The 17,886-nt window shown below is 34.7% G+C and overlaps 1 protein-coding gene across 1 annotated transcript; it reads left to right on the forward strand.

Annotated features, from left to right (window-relative positions):
* Positions 1-1,078: 1,078 nt before the first annotated feature.
* On the forward strand, positions 1,079-2,895 carry LOC115695338 (3-ketoacyl-CoA synthase 7-like). Its single transcript, XM_030622411.2, has one exon. The coding sequence runs from the start codon at positions 1,307-1,309 to the stop codon at positions 2,789-2,791; it is 1,485 nt and encodes a 494-aa protein (XP_030478271.1). The 5' UTR covers positions 1,079-1,306; the 3' UTR covers positions 2,792-2,895.
* Positions 2,896-17,886: the final 14,991 nt, after the last annotated feature.

Genomic DNA, 17,886 nt, shown 5'->3' on the forward strand with positions numbered 1-17,886 from the left:
TCACAATCTTGCCAAAGAAATTGTTGAAGGATACGGAGAGCATTTATAGAGCATTTCTTTGGAAAGGCATGACAGTCACTTCGGGGCCTGGCTTCGTAGCATTGCAGCAGGTGTACGTGTTCACCTAACAAAGCAGGGGGGCTAGGCTTTTGGAACATACATGATTGGAATACTGCAGTAATGGGGAAATATGTATGGGCACGCAATTGCCACCAAAGAAGACAATTTATTTGGCAAGTGGATCAATGAGGTATACTTGATGGGAAAAAACTGGTGGGAGTACCCATCAATCGACTGCAGCTGGTACTGGAAGAGGATAGTGGCAGTTAAGAACATGCTCATGGCTAAGATTGATCAACAGGCCTTTGCAGCAATGAGTTATGACATCAAAATTGGTATTGATTTACTGTTTACCGAGCCTGTAGATGTAAGTTGGAGCAAAATAGTTTGGAACAGACTAACTATACCAAAACACAGGGTGATTATATGGTTGATATTGCTGCGAAAACTTAAAACAAAAGAGCAAATACAAAAGTTCAATCCAACAGTGGATAAAATTTGTTTATTATGCAGTAATGGATTCGAAACATTGGAACATCTTTTTCTCAACTGTCATCACAACAAAATGTGTATACAAGGGATTAAAGAGTGGCTGGAATGGAAAATAAAGGCATACAACCTGCTGCATCTTGCTAAGTGGACTAATAAATCGAAGCTGTCTTCAACTCAGAAGATCATACTTCATGCTGCACAGACAATACTCAATGGTGTAACCAACAAGCTGATGAGAGAGAGAGAGAGAGTCTCAAGCGAATGAACAGAGAATGAGAGAGAAAAAGTAAATTTTGTAAAAATAAAAAATTACAATTATAAATTGATTAGTTACGCCCGAAACAGTTGTTCTGAGTTCCTTAAATAATTACATTTTTTAAAAAATATTATCTTTTAACGTAATAGAAACTCTAAATTGTTGTAGTGTTGTTATGGTTTCTTTCTTATTTTTTATGGTGCACGTTTGGTGAATGTATAACTTATTTAATTCAAATTGATGGGTTTTTCTTTGTTATACATTACACAAAAAAGTAGTGGTTAGTGTTCCCTCTAGGCATTATTTAGTTCTCCCGTATTATCTCCTCATACAAATTCCCTTCGTAACAAATCTCCCTTAATGCCATCAGCTCTTCAACAATCTTAAACTAAAGAATTATTACAATATATAAATATTTCAAAACATACATACCAAAAACTACTCTTAAACCATTAAACCAAGATATACATAGAGTTCTTATCCTTTTAACATTTCAACATGGATATCATGAGAAATATCACTATGGTGATAGTGAAATCCTTCTCTACAGTCACATCAAACCTACATAACATCATCACAAATAAAGCTCCACAACTACTAATCATAATCTCTCAACTACTCGGCCATTACCATTTCCCACAATCAGTCTTATTAGCAACAACAACAATTTTACTCATCTCGCTTATGATAATACTTTATTTCTCGACAAAACACAAACCCATTTATCTCGTAGATTTTGCCTGCTACCGCCCTCCAGACTCGCTACGAGTTACGCACTCGAATTTCACCGAGCACTTAGAAAGGAGTGGTCGTTTCACCCAAGAAAGTGTAGATTTTCAAGACAAGGTGTTGAAAAAATCAGGCATCAGCAGCCAAACATGTATGCCACTTTCACTCCATCAAGTTAACCCCAATCTTTCAATACGTGCAAGCAAAGCAGAGATCGAACAAATCCTTTTTCCTATTGTGAAACAACTTCTTTCAAAAACAAGAAACAACAACATAAAGATAAACCCTAGAGACATTGATATTTTGGTCACCAACTGCAGCCTCTTTTGCCCTACTCCCTCTATTTCGTCCATGGTAATAAACAAGTTCGGGTTCAGAAGCAATATCAAGAGCTTTAGTCTTAGTGGAATGGGGTGTAGTGCTGGGATTTTGGCTATAAGTTTGGCTAAAGATTTGCTTAAAGTTCACAAAAACTCCATAGCTTTTGTTCTTAGCATGGAAGTTGTGACTCAAAATGGTTACGAAGGCAACGTGAAGTCCATGCTTTTGTCCAATGTTTTGTTCAGAATGGGTGGCGCAGCCATTCTTCTTTCAAATCGAAAAATCGACAAGCCTGCCGCTAAGTACGAGCTTCAACATCTTGTTCGAACAAATACCAGTTCAGATGATAATGCTTACCAATCTGTTTTCCAACAACCGGATGATAATGGGTTGCAAGGGGTATCCATTTCAAGATCACTTATTCCTGTTGCGGCCAAAACCTTAACTATCAATGTGTCAAGGTTAGGCCCTTTAGTGCTTCCCTATTCTGAGCAGTTTCGGTATGGATTGTCTGCAGTGTTGCGGCGAGTGTGGCAGTCGTCATCGTCGCCCTCTTCATCGTCCGGTAAGATTTCAATTTACGTGCCTAATTTTAAGAAAGCTTTTGAGCATTTTTGCATACATGCTGGGGGAAGAGCTGTGATTGATGCTCTTGAAGATAGTCTAAAGTTGAATAAGGAAGATGTAGAGGCTTCAAGAATGACACTATATAGATTTGGTAATACTTCTTCTTCTTCGGTTTGGTATGAGCTTAGTTATTTGGAGGCGAAAGGAAGAGTTAAGAAAGGAGACCGTGTTTGGCAAATTGCATTTGGAAGTGGTTTTAAGTGTAATAGTGCGGTTTGGAAATGTATTTCAGAATCAAGTGATGTAAATGCTTGGTCAGATAGAATTAATATGTATCCTATTGAAGTACCAAGCATGTTCGATTAATTGTTACATGATCGATCTAACAAAGTTGGGTGTTCTCTTATATATAATGTTGTATACTTTAATATTAAAGGAATCTAATTATCTTCTGTCGTGTTGGGTATGAATCATTGTATCAAATCATATATATAAATTTACTAAAAAATACACCTCATAAAATATATAAAATTTAATTTCCACATGAATTGGTAATATTAAATAAAAGAGAATAATACTTATTTAAATGTTGACTTTGCCATATATATAACATATTGGAGGGTCTGCCCTAATAAAAAAAATTATTTTATTATAATAATTGTTATTTATTTCATTACAACTTTAAGTAAGTATCAATCTTCTATTTAAAAAAGATCATTCTTCGCACACTTTTTGAAGCGAATTCATCAACCATCTCTTCATAATTTACAGTTTCTAAAACATCATTTTCAATCGCAATCAATGCTAATCCATTAAGTCTTTCTTGTAATATGGTAGACCGTAGGTAGGACTTCAACAACTTTAATTTCGAAAAACCTCTTTATGCAGAAGCAACTGTCACAGGAATAGTTAATAAAATTATGTACGCAATAATTGTATTAGGAAAACAATCTACGCCTTTCACAAAATTTAATATATCTATAGCTCTCATTTTTTCCCTAGGTAAGATTTCTTTTAATAACTTTAACTCCACATATAATTCATTTCCATCAATATCATATTGTTCATTATGTTTCAAATGCCTTTTCAAAATGACTACAACAAGACTTCAAACCTGTATTGTCTAATGATTGGAGCTTATCAGAAGTAAAGAAGAAACCAAAAATATTTTCATATTCTTCATATTGTTCAAATCGCTCAACAAGGTATAAAAAATAATTAATTCTAAAAGATTCTTCTCCAGATTACTCAATAGATGGGGTATTTAAATTCTCATCCAATTGTCTTTTTCTTCGAATTGTTCGTCTTTGAGGAAAAATTCGATCAATATTCATTTCAATAGCAATTTCCTTAGCACTATTCAAGGCATCATAAAAACGTGTTTCTCTATATTTTTCAAAAAAAAAAAAAGAAATTAACCCTTTTATTTTTTCCATATTAGCATCAATAAGCATATCTTTTGATTGTAAAAGCTTGCTAACTAAATTCATAGCAGATAATACTTCAAACCAAATAATAATTGCTATTAAAAACTCAAAATCTCCAAGCTCATTTGTTGCCAAGGATTTTGCTTCACTTCTTATTTTAGAATCAAGTTCATCTTTTTTTTTGACACTTCAAGTAAAGTTTCTTTAAATTCTGATAATTAAAATCTTATAGCTTTAACACTATCTACACGACTTTCTCAACGAGTGGGTGACAATGATTTTGGAGTCAATCATTTCACATTATCTTTGAAAATTTTCCATCTCTTAGTAGAATTGGCAAAAATCGTATATATGCGCTGGATAACTCCAAAAAAATCTCTAGCTTTACTACATGATTCAGTCATGTCACATAATGTCAAATTAAGACTATGACATCCACAAGGAGTATAAAAGACTCCTGGATTTATGTCTAAAATTTTATTTTGCACACCTTGATGTTTTCCTTTAATATTTGACACATTATCATAACCTTGTCCTCGCACATCAAATATGTCAAGATTAAGTTTTTTCAACTCATTTTGTAAAACATCAAAAAGTCCTTGACCAGTTGTATAATTCACATTTAAAAATCCTAAAAAAGATTCTTCAATGTTAGCCGAATGTGAAGAAACATCTGCATATCTCAATATTAAGGACATCTGCTCTTGATGACTAACATCAGGAGTACAATCAAGTATCACAGAAAAATATTTTGCTTGTTTAACTTTTTTAATGATTTCAGTTTTGATTGCAGAAGCAAGCAAAAGTATTAACTCATTTTGGATGTTATGTCCAAGACAATGATTGTGAATATCATCATTTGTAATACGTTTAACATGTTCTTAGACAATAGGGTCAAACTCGGCCAACATTTCAATTAAGTCCAAAAAATTTCCATTACTATTTTGATACAATTTCTCATTAGAACCACAAAAGACCAAGTTATGTTTAGCAAGAAATTTCACTATTAAAATAATTCTTAGTAAAACTTTTTTCCAATGATCTTTTTCTTTTTCAATTAGCCTTTGAGTAGTTTTATCAATCGTTCGATTCCTTTTCAGCCTTAGACGCAATTCATACCAAGTGGTCATATATTTAACATGTTCCATGCTAATCTCATGCTCTTTAAGTCTTTCACCAATATGCGCCCAATTACTAAAGCCTTCATTTGTTAACATGCCTCTACCAATCCTAGTTTTAAAAACTTTGCAACAAAAACAAAATACTCTATCTAACTCTTTTAAATAAACAAGTCAATCTCTATCACACTTCTCTCCATTTGATAAAATTCTAGTATACAAATTAGCAGTGAATCGTCTAAAAAATTTAGTTTTAGAACCACTCATAACAGAATAATCTCTTTTTGGACCCTTCATCACTAATAAATCAATCATTTTTGAATCAAGAACATCCCAATTTCTTGGATCAAATATATCAAGCAAATGTTCGAATGGGTTTAATTGGTCTGCATTGTTATCATCATTATCCTCTAAAACATCTTCGTTTTTAAGTGACTTATTCAAATGATTATCATCACTATTTGTAGTATTATGATTTTAATTTTTCATATTATCATTTTTAAATGACACATCACTATTATTTTCCACATTAGCATTTTTAATAGGCACATCACCTCTATTTTTCACATTAACACTTTCATTTTGATTCTCAATACTAACATTTTCATTAGAAACCATATTTTCAAGAATTTCAACATCAACAATGTCATAATTATGATTTTCTAAAGAAACTAATGGTTCTTTTATAATAAATTTATCAAGAGTTCTTTTTTGAGATTGAGTTAACTCCCCATTTTTTTTCTTTTTCTTACGTTTTTCATACCCAGACTTATATTTTGTAATATTGGGAGGCATAGTAAAAAAAATAACTAATATAATATTTCAAAAAGCAATCAAGAGAGTAATAATTAAATTAAAAGTGAATAAAGGAACAAAAGAACCTGGTATTTGTTGCTATCACAAATTCAATGTCGCCAATTGCCCAATACCACAATAACCAGGTGAAAAAAAAATAACAAACCAACCACCAAGTGAAAACTCCAATCTAAAAAACAAATATATATATATATAGAGAGAGAGAGAGAGAGATTAGATTAGATAGAAAGAGAATACATATAAACAATATATATACATTATGTAACATTTATATTATGTAATAATATATATATACCTGGCTTTATTTATGAGAATTGATGGTAGCAAAAAACTAAAATTGATTAATAAAAAAAAGGGAAAGGAAGAGAATGGTACTGATTTTTTTTAAAAAAAAATGAGAAAAAGAGGAAGAATGAGATAAAAATGGACATATCAATTGTGTATTTATATAATAATTGTACATAACATTAACATTAACGTTATGGGCAATTACCAAAAAAAAAAAAAAAACTTTCTCATTCTCAATATTAATTAACATCCTTTTATATTCTCAAACAAAGAAAAAAAAAATAGGCCCCTATTATTTTGGGGCCTTGTGCAACTGCCATGTTGCACAGACTATTAGCCTGGCCTGATTACCTCATGTATATTCTTATGATAAACTCAAAATGAACCACTATTTATAGTACTAAATAAATTATACTGACTAGATCTCTACTATCGTCATCTTTATGCACAGCTCTATTTATTTATTTTTTTTCTTTTTTTGTTCTCTTTTTATCTTATATATGTTTATAAATTATTATGTTAGCCAAAACAGTACTTTTATTATAAAGTGCACTATAAGAATATTATAAGTTAATCTTATAGCTAAAATCTCAATATTTTTCTCATGTTTATGGCAGGTGGATGATCAGTTCTTAACTAACATAATTTTGGATATGTATATTAATTTATCTCATGAATATATGTAGTGATGTTCAACTACCAAATTTATCTCATTAATTTATCCTTGAGGCCAAATATCTTAAAGGAAAGTCCTTTCTAGATTGTGTTCCGAAAGCCTCGGACTCCTGGTTTTGGAAGAATGTTACTAAGTCAAGAGACGTCATTCATAAGGGGGCTTGTAAACGTGTGGGTGATGCCCAGGATACCAACATTTGGTTGGACCCTTCGATTGCGCATCTAAAGGGATTCACTCCCCAACCTAGTGGGCGGGTCATGACTAGGGAGACCAAGGTAGCCGAGCTCCTGTTACAGAATGGTGGATGGAATTTCCAGATGCTCCACCAGTTGTTTAATCAAGAAACGATCTCTGCTATCCTCAGCAAAGGTGCCCCTACTGGTCGGGGAAAGGATAACTGGGTCTGGACCTTGGAAAGTAATGGTAGGTTCACCTGCAAATCTGCCTATTTGGCCCAAACCGTGGATAATTCAAACCCTTCAGAGGTTTCTCCCTCTATGTGGAACAAGCTTTGGAATAGTAAAATCCCAGAGAGACTCAAAGTCCTTTGGTGGTGTATTCTGTCTAAGGCTCTCCCAGTTCGTTCGGTGTTAGGTAGAAGGTTTCCTGTTGAGGATGAGAGTTGCCCCCTGTGTGGAGCAGAAAGTGAAACTATGGAGCATTTATTTCTCTCTTGTAATGTTGCCTTTCACCTATGGTGATCTTCTCCTTGGGGTATCTTCCCCATTTGTGACGCGGGTATAAGAATGTGGGATTGGGTTAAGTTCTTATGGGAGCTCAAAAACAAAGGAATTAATGAACAAGAAATTTTTTTATACGCTTCGCTCATCATTGACACCATCTGGCGGACAAGAAATGAAAAGGTACATCATAATAGTCCGGTGGATATCTTTAAATGTATTGACGCTGTTCGTTTTTCTTTTGCAGATCATCATGCTTACTTGCTCCCTTGTCCAACCCGATGCCTGACGGAATCTTGGAGTCCACCCCCACAGGATTGGTTGAAGCTCAACTGCGACGTTAGAGTGGGGATGGATAGCATGTGCGCTGCAGTGGTTGCAAGGGATCACGTCGGCAAGGTGATCTGGGTATCTACAAAAAGACTGGATTTTTCTAGTGCTCTCTGTGGGGAAGCGGCGGCCTGCTGTTTGGCCATAGAGGAGACAAAAGCTCGCGGTATTCAGTACCTTATAGTGGAGAGTGACTCGAGGGTGGTGATCAACGTCCTCAATGGGAAGGAGTCCCGTTGGGAGCTTGATAACTATGTCTCATTTTGTAAAACCACCTCCACCTCTTTTATTTGTTGTAATTTTCATTTCGTCCGTAGACAGTGTAATTTTATGGCCCATAATGTGGCTAACTGGACATTTTCCAATCAGAGGTTTGGCTCTGTCCCGATTTCCTCTTTGCCTGAAATTATATTTTCTAATGACCGGGAGGTCTAACAGTTTCTAATCTAATATAAGTACGCTTTTCATCAAAAAAAAAAAAAAAACTACCAATCTATTATTTTGGTACAATATACTCAGGATTCATAAATTTGTAGATACGTGTATAATGTTTATGTATCTATTTAAATATTTTTAGATTTTGTGACTAGAATGATTAAGGCTACCTTGAAAAAAAACTTGTACCAAACATGTTTTAATTATTTTTCATTGTATACAATTTGAACTTTTATAGTTATTTATAAGAGGAGTGCTAAGGAGACTCTCTATCCCACTCTCTTTTGAACTCTCTCTTTGATGTAATGACAAATGTCAAATTTTGAGTAAGTTTTGTTTTTGCTTAATATTTAGTTATGATATTCTAATGTTATTTCAATTATGACATTCTAATTATACAAATTATTTTAGGAGAATTACCCCATACACTGTTTTTTAATTTTTTTTTTTTTTAAATTTACGGTTTGGATTTCTAAAGTGGTTGCAGCGCTAGTTGCAATAGGAGTTTCTATACGATTTTTTATTGCGATTTAGGTTGCAGCGCTAGTTGCAATAGAGGTTTCTATGTAAAATTCCGTGTAAAAAAAAAAAAAATTATTTTAAAGTGTAAAAATGAAAAAGCCCTATTATTCTACTATAATCTAATTACTTCATTAATTTTTTATTTTTACTTAATTACAAGTGAAAAATATACATATTTAGAAGAAAAAATAACCATATTAAAAAAATTTAAGAAGTACAATACGTATATTTAAATTATACATAGATTAATTGCAAGTTTTATTTTTTTTTAAAAAAGTAAAAACTATAATAAGTTTAATGTATACAAAAATTAATACAATTAAAAAAAAATCAATGGCTTAAAACTATTATTATTAATATTTTGAAATTTTTACATCAAAAATACAAAATGCAATCTTTATTACATAAATACCTACACACGAATAAAGCGATTTTTATACACTTTTGCTTAAATTTATTACATATTTACCACATGCACACACAATTCTTACTTTTTGACACGTCAGTGATTGATGTATATACATCATTTCCATCTTTTTTCTCTTCTTTTTCCTTTTATTTTCTATTTCTTTTTCAGTTTTTTTTTTAAAATATTGACCTCCATAGCTGAACACTTCCCCCTCCACGATCCCAACTCCATTTTCCCTCTTCTTTTTTTTCTTCAATTTTTTTTTTCAACTCTCATTAACCGAATCCCATAACCGTTTTCTCTCTTTTTTTCTTTCTCTTAATCCATATATAAATATGACTGTAACTCGTTCTTCATCAACTCCTTCCCATGTTCAAAAGAAAAGTTATAAAATTGGGTTGAAATCTTTAGCTAATAGAAACAAGGGTAGACGACCTGTTGTTGAGGAGGACTCTGATTTTGCTCCTCCATTGTCGAAACGTGGGCGAGCTCATCCAAAGAAGAAATCGAAGGTGGTTGCCCAGGAAAAAATTTCTCAAGATGATGCTCAAAAAAATGATCAAGATGGAGTTGGTCTTCGGTATCAGGTTTGATTTCAGTTTCTTTTTGGTTTCGCCCCTTTTTAAAATTTGTTTGTATTTGCCATATGTGTGCTTTGTGTTTTTCGATTTTACTATTCTAGGTTTTTTATTTTAGCATTTTGTTTGGTTTTTTAGGGCTTCTATTTTTTTAGTGTAATTTATTTATTCTTTTTATGGGTTTTTCATTTTCGTTTGTTTAGTCTTAATTTCTGTTTCATTTTGTTGTCTTAATTTCGTTTGTTTTTTGATCTGCTTGGATTTTAGAAGAATATGTCCCATGTTCGTGATTTAGGTTCTGACCCTAAAGCTCCTCTAAGAGTTGTGGAGATTGCTGGTCTGCCATCTCAACAAAAAAGGGAGTTGTTGTTTTTAAGTTTATTTTATGTTGTATAATAGTTGTTTAACTGTTTTGTTTTCCTTTCTAGGTAATAGTGATTGCGGAGCATTTGTGGCTGCATTTGCCGAGTTCTTCATCCATGGGAAAGATGTTCCTAGTGATTTTAACATTGAAGTTTATCGCACTCAACATGCTGCCCTCTTCTTCTCGTACAGTCAAAGGAAAAATGATGAAAGTGTTGAGAGCGGGGATGAGAAGCAAAGCAAGTCTTCCAAGGCTTCTAAATTGAAAAAGTAGGGTCATTTTTAGGGAAACTTTATTGTTCTTGGTTGATTTTCATTTCAGACAATTTTTAATTTTTTTTTATGTTTGTAGGTACTCTATGCGTTTTATATTCTGGAACTGGTTATAAACTTTTAAGATATTTGACATTAACCATTATAATATGTTTATTTTTTTTAATATTTTAACAACAATAGTGTTATGATTTTATATTTAATCATGTTTGTTTTTTTAAAGTCGTCCAACTATAGATAAACTATTATGCAACTGTATACAAACTATTTTTAGTATTCAACATACTTGTTATTTTATTTGTGACATCTTATCTCAATATATTCCTTACTGTTATGCAACTTTTTCCTTCTCCTTATTATACAACTTATAAAAAATCATATCTGACTTTAAAAGATTTTTATATTGAAATTCTTTTTGTGATAAATCCTTAGTAAGTGTCAAAACTGTCCTGAAACTATTATGCATTTAATAGAAAACTATTTAAACTTTGTCAATTAATAACAATCTATCAAATATAATATTTCATCCTGTGTAAATTCTCATAGAGACTTAAACATTTCAAATAATCCTGCTGTATCTATTTTATTGCTTGATTATTGCATGTCATTCGATTGTGACCGTGTTGACCACATTTGCTACACCTGTTCTGTTTTTTTGTATCCCAATCAGTTATAAAGCTTCTTTTCCTTAGTTTTCCAGATCTTATTTTCTCGTTTGGTGGCAGAACAAAGATATCTTTTATGTTATGTGGTACATCCCATGTTGTGTGATTGTGTGCCGGATATGTTGAGTCGTTGTATGTTTCAAGCCATGTTCTTGTTGTGTAATAACTTGAATAGTAGTTGTAAACATTCAAGTTCATCTCTTTTATCACAGCAAGTGCATGAGCACACGGTAATTCGTCAATTTGGAATCAGTTGCAACTGCATGTTTTCTCCTTTAGATCGATCACCCATGATCTTGTTAGTTCTACCACTTCAAAGATGCTCTCGTTTATTGGCTTTACCTGCAAATTAGGTCAATATAATCAATTGTCAAACTGTACTGGAAACTGTAATGCAACTTAAAGTTTAAAGAGGTTTTATATTTTCTGTGAATGAGTCGACAAAGTTGTTGACTAGCTTCTTCTCTACTGTAGGTGTCAAAAATATTGTGGTTTTCTGTACTTTTTTCCTGTTTGTGTATGTCCATTGTTGTATCAAAGCTCTCAATGACTCCATTAGTGTTGTGATTGGTAGTTCTCTAACTGCTAAGTTTGTTGCATTTAGAGATTATTCAGCAATATTAGAAGTCATAGTTGAATACCCGTTGTGTTTGATGTGGTATATCTTGACCATTTATGGTATCCAACTTGTTGTAAATATGGTCTAACACGAATGTCCAAGCTGTCCAACTCGCTCATATGCTTTCAGTTGCAGAACAGTGTTTTCTTGGTTGCATTACAAGACCTCTTTCAGCTTCCGTTGTAGTTCTTCATACTTACAATTGATTGAAATGTAATGTCCACTAGCTTCATAATTTTTATAATTCACTCGATCATCAAATTGTCCATTGCAAAAAACTAGGAATGGATGTCTTCTTTTTCTTGTGATTTTGAAATTATTATTAGTGTAAGGCAACAATTTTGAAACTGTTTTGATTCTGTTATTGCTAATGTTAGTAATGTATATGAACATTTTTTAAACTGATTTTTATAACAAAAAAAACTTTTATATTTATGAAATAGAATAGAAACTTACTTCTATTTCCTTTCCTCTGTTCAAGTCTTGTATTTCCAGTTCTGAACCTTGTTTTTCTCATTTTTTGTTTTATTATTGTTATGAAACTATGAAAAAACTGAAATGCAGCTATTATGAAACGTTTTAAATTTATTACACAAACTAACCATTTGTCCAATTGTTTTCTCTTTTTCCTCTATCCAAAATAAATTCCTGCAATTTTGAATAAAACTATTATGAAATATTGATGCAACTGTAATTCAACTTGAAAAATCATGGAACTTAACTGCAATTAACATAGTTGTTGCTTGATTTTATTTTGAAATCATAAAAAAATGACTATGCAACTGAATGTAACTTATCTATATTGGTTATACCTGATTTGGATTGATTGGGAGCTCCTCATCTTTTCGTTATTTCAGGTCAGTTGTTACCAATTGTGAACCTTGTGCTTTACATCAGTTTTATTTTAATCAGATCTTTTTTCCAACATTATAAAATTAATATGCAATTATTGCATAAAATTTACCATGTATAACTATTATTTGTTGGTACCTGTCAACTTAAATTCCTGCATAATACATAAACTATCATAAAATGATAATGCAACTATAAGGCAACCAAAACAAAAAAATAAATTGACTTATATATGTAACATGTTGTCCCTTAATTCGAATTTGCTCTTCTTATTGTGTTTTTAAAATGGCTAATTAGCAATTTTTCCCCCTGAACTTTTTTGGCCGTTAAAAATTCCCCCTGAACTATTGAGATTGTTAAATTTAAGGACTTTTGTCTAATTTCATTCAATTTTACTGTTTCAGTGATTGTTTATGTACTAAAAGATGCTCAGACTTTGATATCTACCAAATTATGCCCCTCAAACTTTGATATGTACTAAATCATGCCCCCTTAACTTTCATCCATGTTAGAATTTTTTTACTAAAATTAGACAAAAGTCCTTAAATTTAACAATTTTAATAGTTCAGGGGGAATTTTTAACGGCCAAAAAAATTCAGGGGGCATGATTTAGTACATGTTAAAGTTCGAGGAGAAAAATTACTAATTAGCTTTTTAAAAAACTGAATTCCACATTGGAAACCAGTAATCAACCAAAATGCAACTGTATATAACGTAGATATATTATTCATGAGGTTTTTTTTTTTTTTTTTAATTTTCACATCATACCTTGTTTTGGATTCGAGCAGAGCTCCAGATCTGTTTGTTACAGATCTACATTGCATGAATCTAGATTTCGATATTAGAGGGAGTTGTTTTGAACGAGTAAAACCGAAAATAAATGTGTAATTTCAATTTCTTCCTAGTTTTTCTAGTTTTTTTTTTCGTAATTTTCTGTTTAGATCATTGCAGGTCTTCTTTTCCAGTTAATTTCGCCGAAATTAATGGTTATATTACCCTTGTTTTGGTTTCATTCTGGTTGTGTTGCTGATTTGAACGATGCAGGTATGTTCATTGTAACACCCAAACTATCTTAGGCGTATTACGTGATTTTTAAACGTACTGTGCAGCTCGTTGCTAATCAACGAGGTTTATGGAAAAACGTGATTAATTAAAATTTTGCTTTTTCATTGAACTTATAAACCATTTTACAAAAAGTCTCGGGATCCCGATTTATAAAAATATTTACAAACGTTTTTACTGTTCAACTTTTACATCAAAATAAAGTCGTCTAACGACAATTACAAAATCTCAGCCGTGCTGTCCCGAGGATCGTACGCTCCAGGCCTAACCGCCCCGACATGTACAATCCCATAAGCTCGCTCACGGTCCATCAGCAACTGCCTTGCCTTTACCTACACATGAACGTAAACTGTGAGTCGACAGACTCAGTAAGAAAAGCATAATAATATCATACATAAAACTGACTGCCGTGTCCAACACGATACTGAGTCCCGCTACTGCCATGTCCAACATGGTACTGAGCACTACTGCCATGTCCAACATGGTACTGAGTTTTGAACGTTCAGGGGACGGTACTATTGACAAGTATCCTCCTGATCGGTCGAACCGGTCATACTCCGGCTGCTGGTCATACTCCAGCCTGTACCGACGGGATAGGTCAATAGCACTGAACCACCAACCAGTGTCAGCCTGATCGGTCGAACCGGTCATACTCCGGCTGCTGGTCATACTCCAGCCTGTACCGACGTGACAGGGTTGGGTGGTTCGAAGCCTAAATACATATCTAATGTAATCTAACAGGCTTCCTACATGCACGCTAAACATGTAAACTACATATGCATACTGTTATACTAATCTTACCTGGATTCCGATTTCAGGTGTGCCGGTCAACCTGATTGGAACTGAAGCTGAACGGCGGATTACTGGCTCCTAAACCATAAAAATCACAACGCTATAAGTGACACGCTAAATCACTTCCCGGGGACTAAAACTCGAAACTAAAAGTTTCCCTATCGATAAAAAGCATGGCAATACCCCTAAAAACCCAAAAACAAGGAAAACTAGGGTTCTGAAAAATCCCCAACCGGCAGACCGGTTGCCCAACCGGAATTCCGGTTCTGGGAAAATTCAGGACCCCATCCGGAATTCCGGATGCTCAACCGGAATTCCGGTTCCTCGCAGGCAGCAACCAAAAATCACATATCTTGACCAATTCAAACCCAATTGGTCCCAAACTTTCCAGACCTGTTCTATAGGTCCCAAATAACAATCCTAGAGCATCAAACCTACCCAGAAATCCCACATGCAAAATTCACCATTGAAGCTCAAGCTTTGAGTTCCAAACTCAAGCTTGAGCAAAACCAACTAAACAAGCAATCCACTAGCTTAATTCACCTTAAACTAGCATAAAATAGCCTCTGCAAACTAACAAGAACAACAACAACAACACAGAAACAAAACATCACATTTTCTTTCCAAAATTCATAACTTTTGCTAAGAAAACTCAAGGCTTTAATAATCTAACCTACATGCTTCTAACATAGCTTAAACAACAACAATAATCATGCTTTAAACAACTTAAATCAACAACAAAACACAGCAGAAACATCTCTCAAAAATCACATGCATTATCATCCATTTTCATCATTTTCTTCAAGGAATTTAAAGAGAAAAGAACTATAAAACACATACCACAACAAGAGATCAATAGGTTGCAAATTAGGGCTTGAATCACCAAAGAAAACCAGCCCTTTTGAACCCCCAAGCTCAGCCGAAAGAGAGGAAAAGAGAGAGAGAGTTTTTCTATTTGATTTTTTCTAATTTCTTTAAAATTTGACTAAGTGATGGAATTTTTAGAAAAGGGGATTTATAACATATTACTCATTTAATTTCAGCCAAGAAAAATAATTTAAAATCAACATATAATTTCCATTTACAAGCCACAAAAGACAAAAAGTCATTGGGGCAAAAAGACCATTTTGCCCCTCCACCATAAAATTACATAATTCATACCAAAGGGGTAATTTTGGGACATTCTAAATTCCCGGCCATTCCCGACATTCCCAATGTCTAAAACCCGTCCCCAAAATACTAACATACTAAGTTGTGATTTCTACTGAGCCAAACGCCGCGTTCCAAAATACCGGACACCGGAAATGCGAAATATAAAAACTACTGATGACATGATTATGCATATCTGAATTCCATAAATAACAATGATAAATTATTTAAATAGCTATAAATAATTTCCTGATTAACATAAATAACTGCTAATTTCCAAATTAACTAAGCGGGCTTTACAACTATCCCCCCCTTAAAAGGATTTCGTCCCCGAAATCTAACCTGAATAACTCTGGATATTGAGCTCGCATATCTGATTCTAGCTCCCAGGTGGCTTCTTCCACCTTACTGTTTCTCCAGAGAACCTTGACCAACGCTATGGTCTTATTCCGAAGGACTTTATCCTTTCTATCCAGGATCTGCACTGGCTGTTCCTCATAAGACATATCTGACTGAAGCTGAAGGCTCTCATAGCTGAGTATATGAGAGGGGTCTGAAACGTATTTTCTCAACATTGAGACATGAAATACGTTGTGCACTGCTGATAACGCTGGAGGCAATGCTAACCGATATGCCACTTGACCTATCTTCTCGAGAATCTCGAAAGGTCCTGTAAACCTAGGGCATAACTTGCCTCTTTTCCCGAAACGTTTAATCCCCTTCATCGGAGATACCCGCAAAAACACATGGTCCCCTACTCGGAACTCAACATCCCTACGTTTCGGATCTGCGTAACTCTTCTGTCTGCTCTGGGAGGCAAGCATTCTAGCTTTAATCTTCTCTATTGCCTCATTGGTCCGCTGAACTGACTCTGGACCTAGGTATTTCCTCTCCCCTGTCTCATCCCAGTGGATAGGGGATCTACATTTCCTACCGTACAACAGTTCGTAGGGTGCCATCCCTATCGTACTTTGGTAACTGTTGTTGTAAGAAAACTCTATCAACGGTAGGTATTTATTCCATGAACCCTCAAAGTCCATAACGCAGGCTCTCAGCATATCCTCCAATATCTGAATTGTCCTTTCGGACTGACCATCTGTCTGAGGATGGAATGCTGTACTGAATTTTAGCTTCGTACCCATTGCCCGTTGCAAACTCTGCCAAAATTTGGAGGTGAATTTCGGATCCCTGTCCGAAACTATAGACTTCGGTACCCCGTGAAGTCTCACTATCTCCCTGACATATAACTCTGCCAACTGATCCACTGTAAACGTTGTTCTAACCGGCAGAAAATGGGCAGATTTCGTAAATCGATCCACCACTACCCAGATGGAGTCATACATACCCGTGGTCCTAGGTAACCCGACCATAAAATCCATCGTAATGTCCTCCCATTTCCATTCTGGTAGGGTTAGAGGCTGCAACAACCCTGCTGGTCTCTGATGTTCAGCCTTGATCTGCTGACACGTGAGGCATCTCGAAACGAATTCTACCAAATTCTTCTTCATACCGTTCCACCAAAAGTACGGTTTCAAGTCTTGGTACATCTTGGTGGTGCCGGGATGCAGAGAATATGGAGTAGAATGAGCCTCCTCAAAGATCTCGTTCCTCAAGTCCACACTGTTCGGGACACAAACCCTGGCTTTATACAAAAGCATCCCACTATCTGACACTGAAAAGTCTTTGGCCTGACCAGCCAATACCTCATCTCGGATCTTCACTAACTCCGGATCTGTCGTCTGAGCAACCTTTATTCTTTCTAACAGATCAGATTGCACCGTTAAGTTGTGAAGCTGACCTACCACAAACTCAATGCTGGATCTAACCATATCCTCTGCTAGCTGAGGTGAGATCTGAACCATGCTAGCCACTTGCCCGGGACCCTTTCTGCTCAGGGCATCGGCCACAACATTGGCTTTCCCGGGATGGTAAAGGATCTCACAATCATAGTCCTTCACTAACTCCAACCAACGCCTTTGTCTCATGTTCAAATCTTTCTGAGTAAAGAAATACTTGAGACTCTTATGGTCGGTATAGATCTCGCACTTCTCACCATACAAGTAATGCCGCCAAATTTTCAGTGCAAAAACCACTGCGGCCAATTCTAAATCATGAGTCGGGTATCGCTGCTCATAATCCTTTAACTGACGGGAGGCATAAGCGATAACCCGATCGGCTTGCATCAATACGCACCCCAAACCCTGTTTGGATGCGTCACAATAGACCACGAACTTCTCCTCGTCCGAAGGCAAAGCTAGTACCGGAGCAGTAATCAACCTCTGTTTCAGTTCCTGAAAACTAGCTTCGCATTTATCTGACCAGATAAATCGCTGATTCTTCTTTGTAAGCTCGGTTAGGGGCATTGAAATTTTGGAGAACCCCTCCACGAACCTACGGTAGTACCCAG

The sequence above is a fragment of the Cannabis sativa genome, chromosome 6 (genome assembly GCF_029168945.1).
Source record: "Cannabis sativa cultivar Pink pepper isolate KNU-18-1 chromosome 6, ASM2916894v1, whole genome shotgun sequence".
Taxonomy (NCBI): Eukaryota; Viridiplantae; Streptophyta; class Magnoliopsida; order Rosales; family Cannabaceae; genus Cannabis; species Cannabis sativa.

Bases quoted from the DNA above. Each gene is read 5' to 3' on its own strand.
- LOC115695338 (XM_030622411.2), top strand. From the start codon at position 1,307: ATGGATATCATGAGAAATATCACTATGGTGATAGTGAAATCCTTCTCT.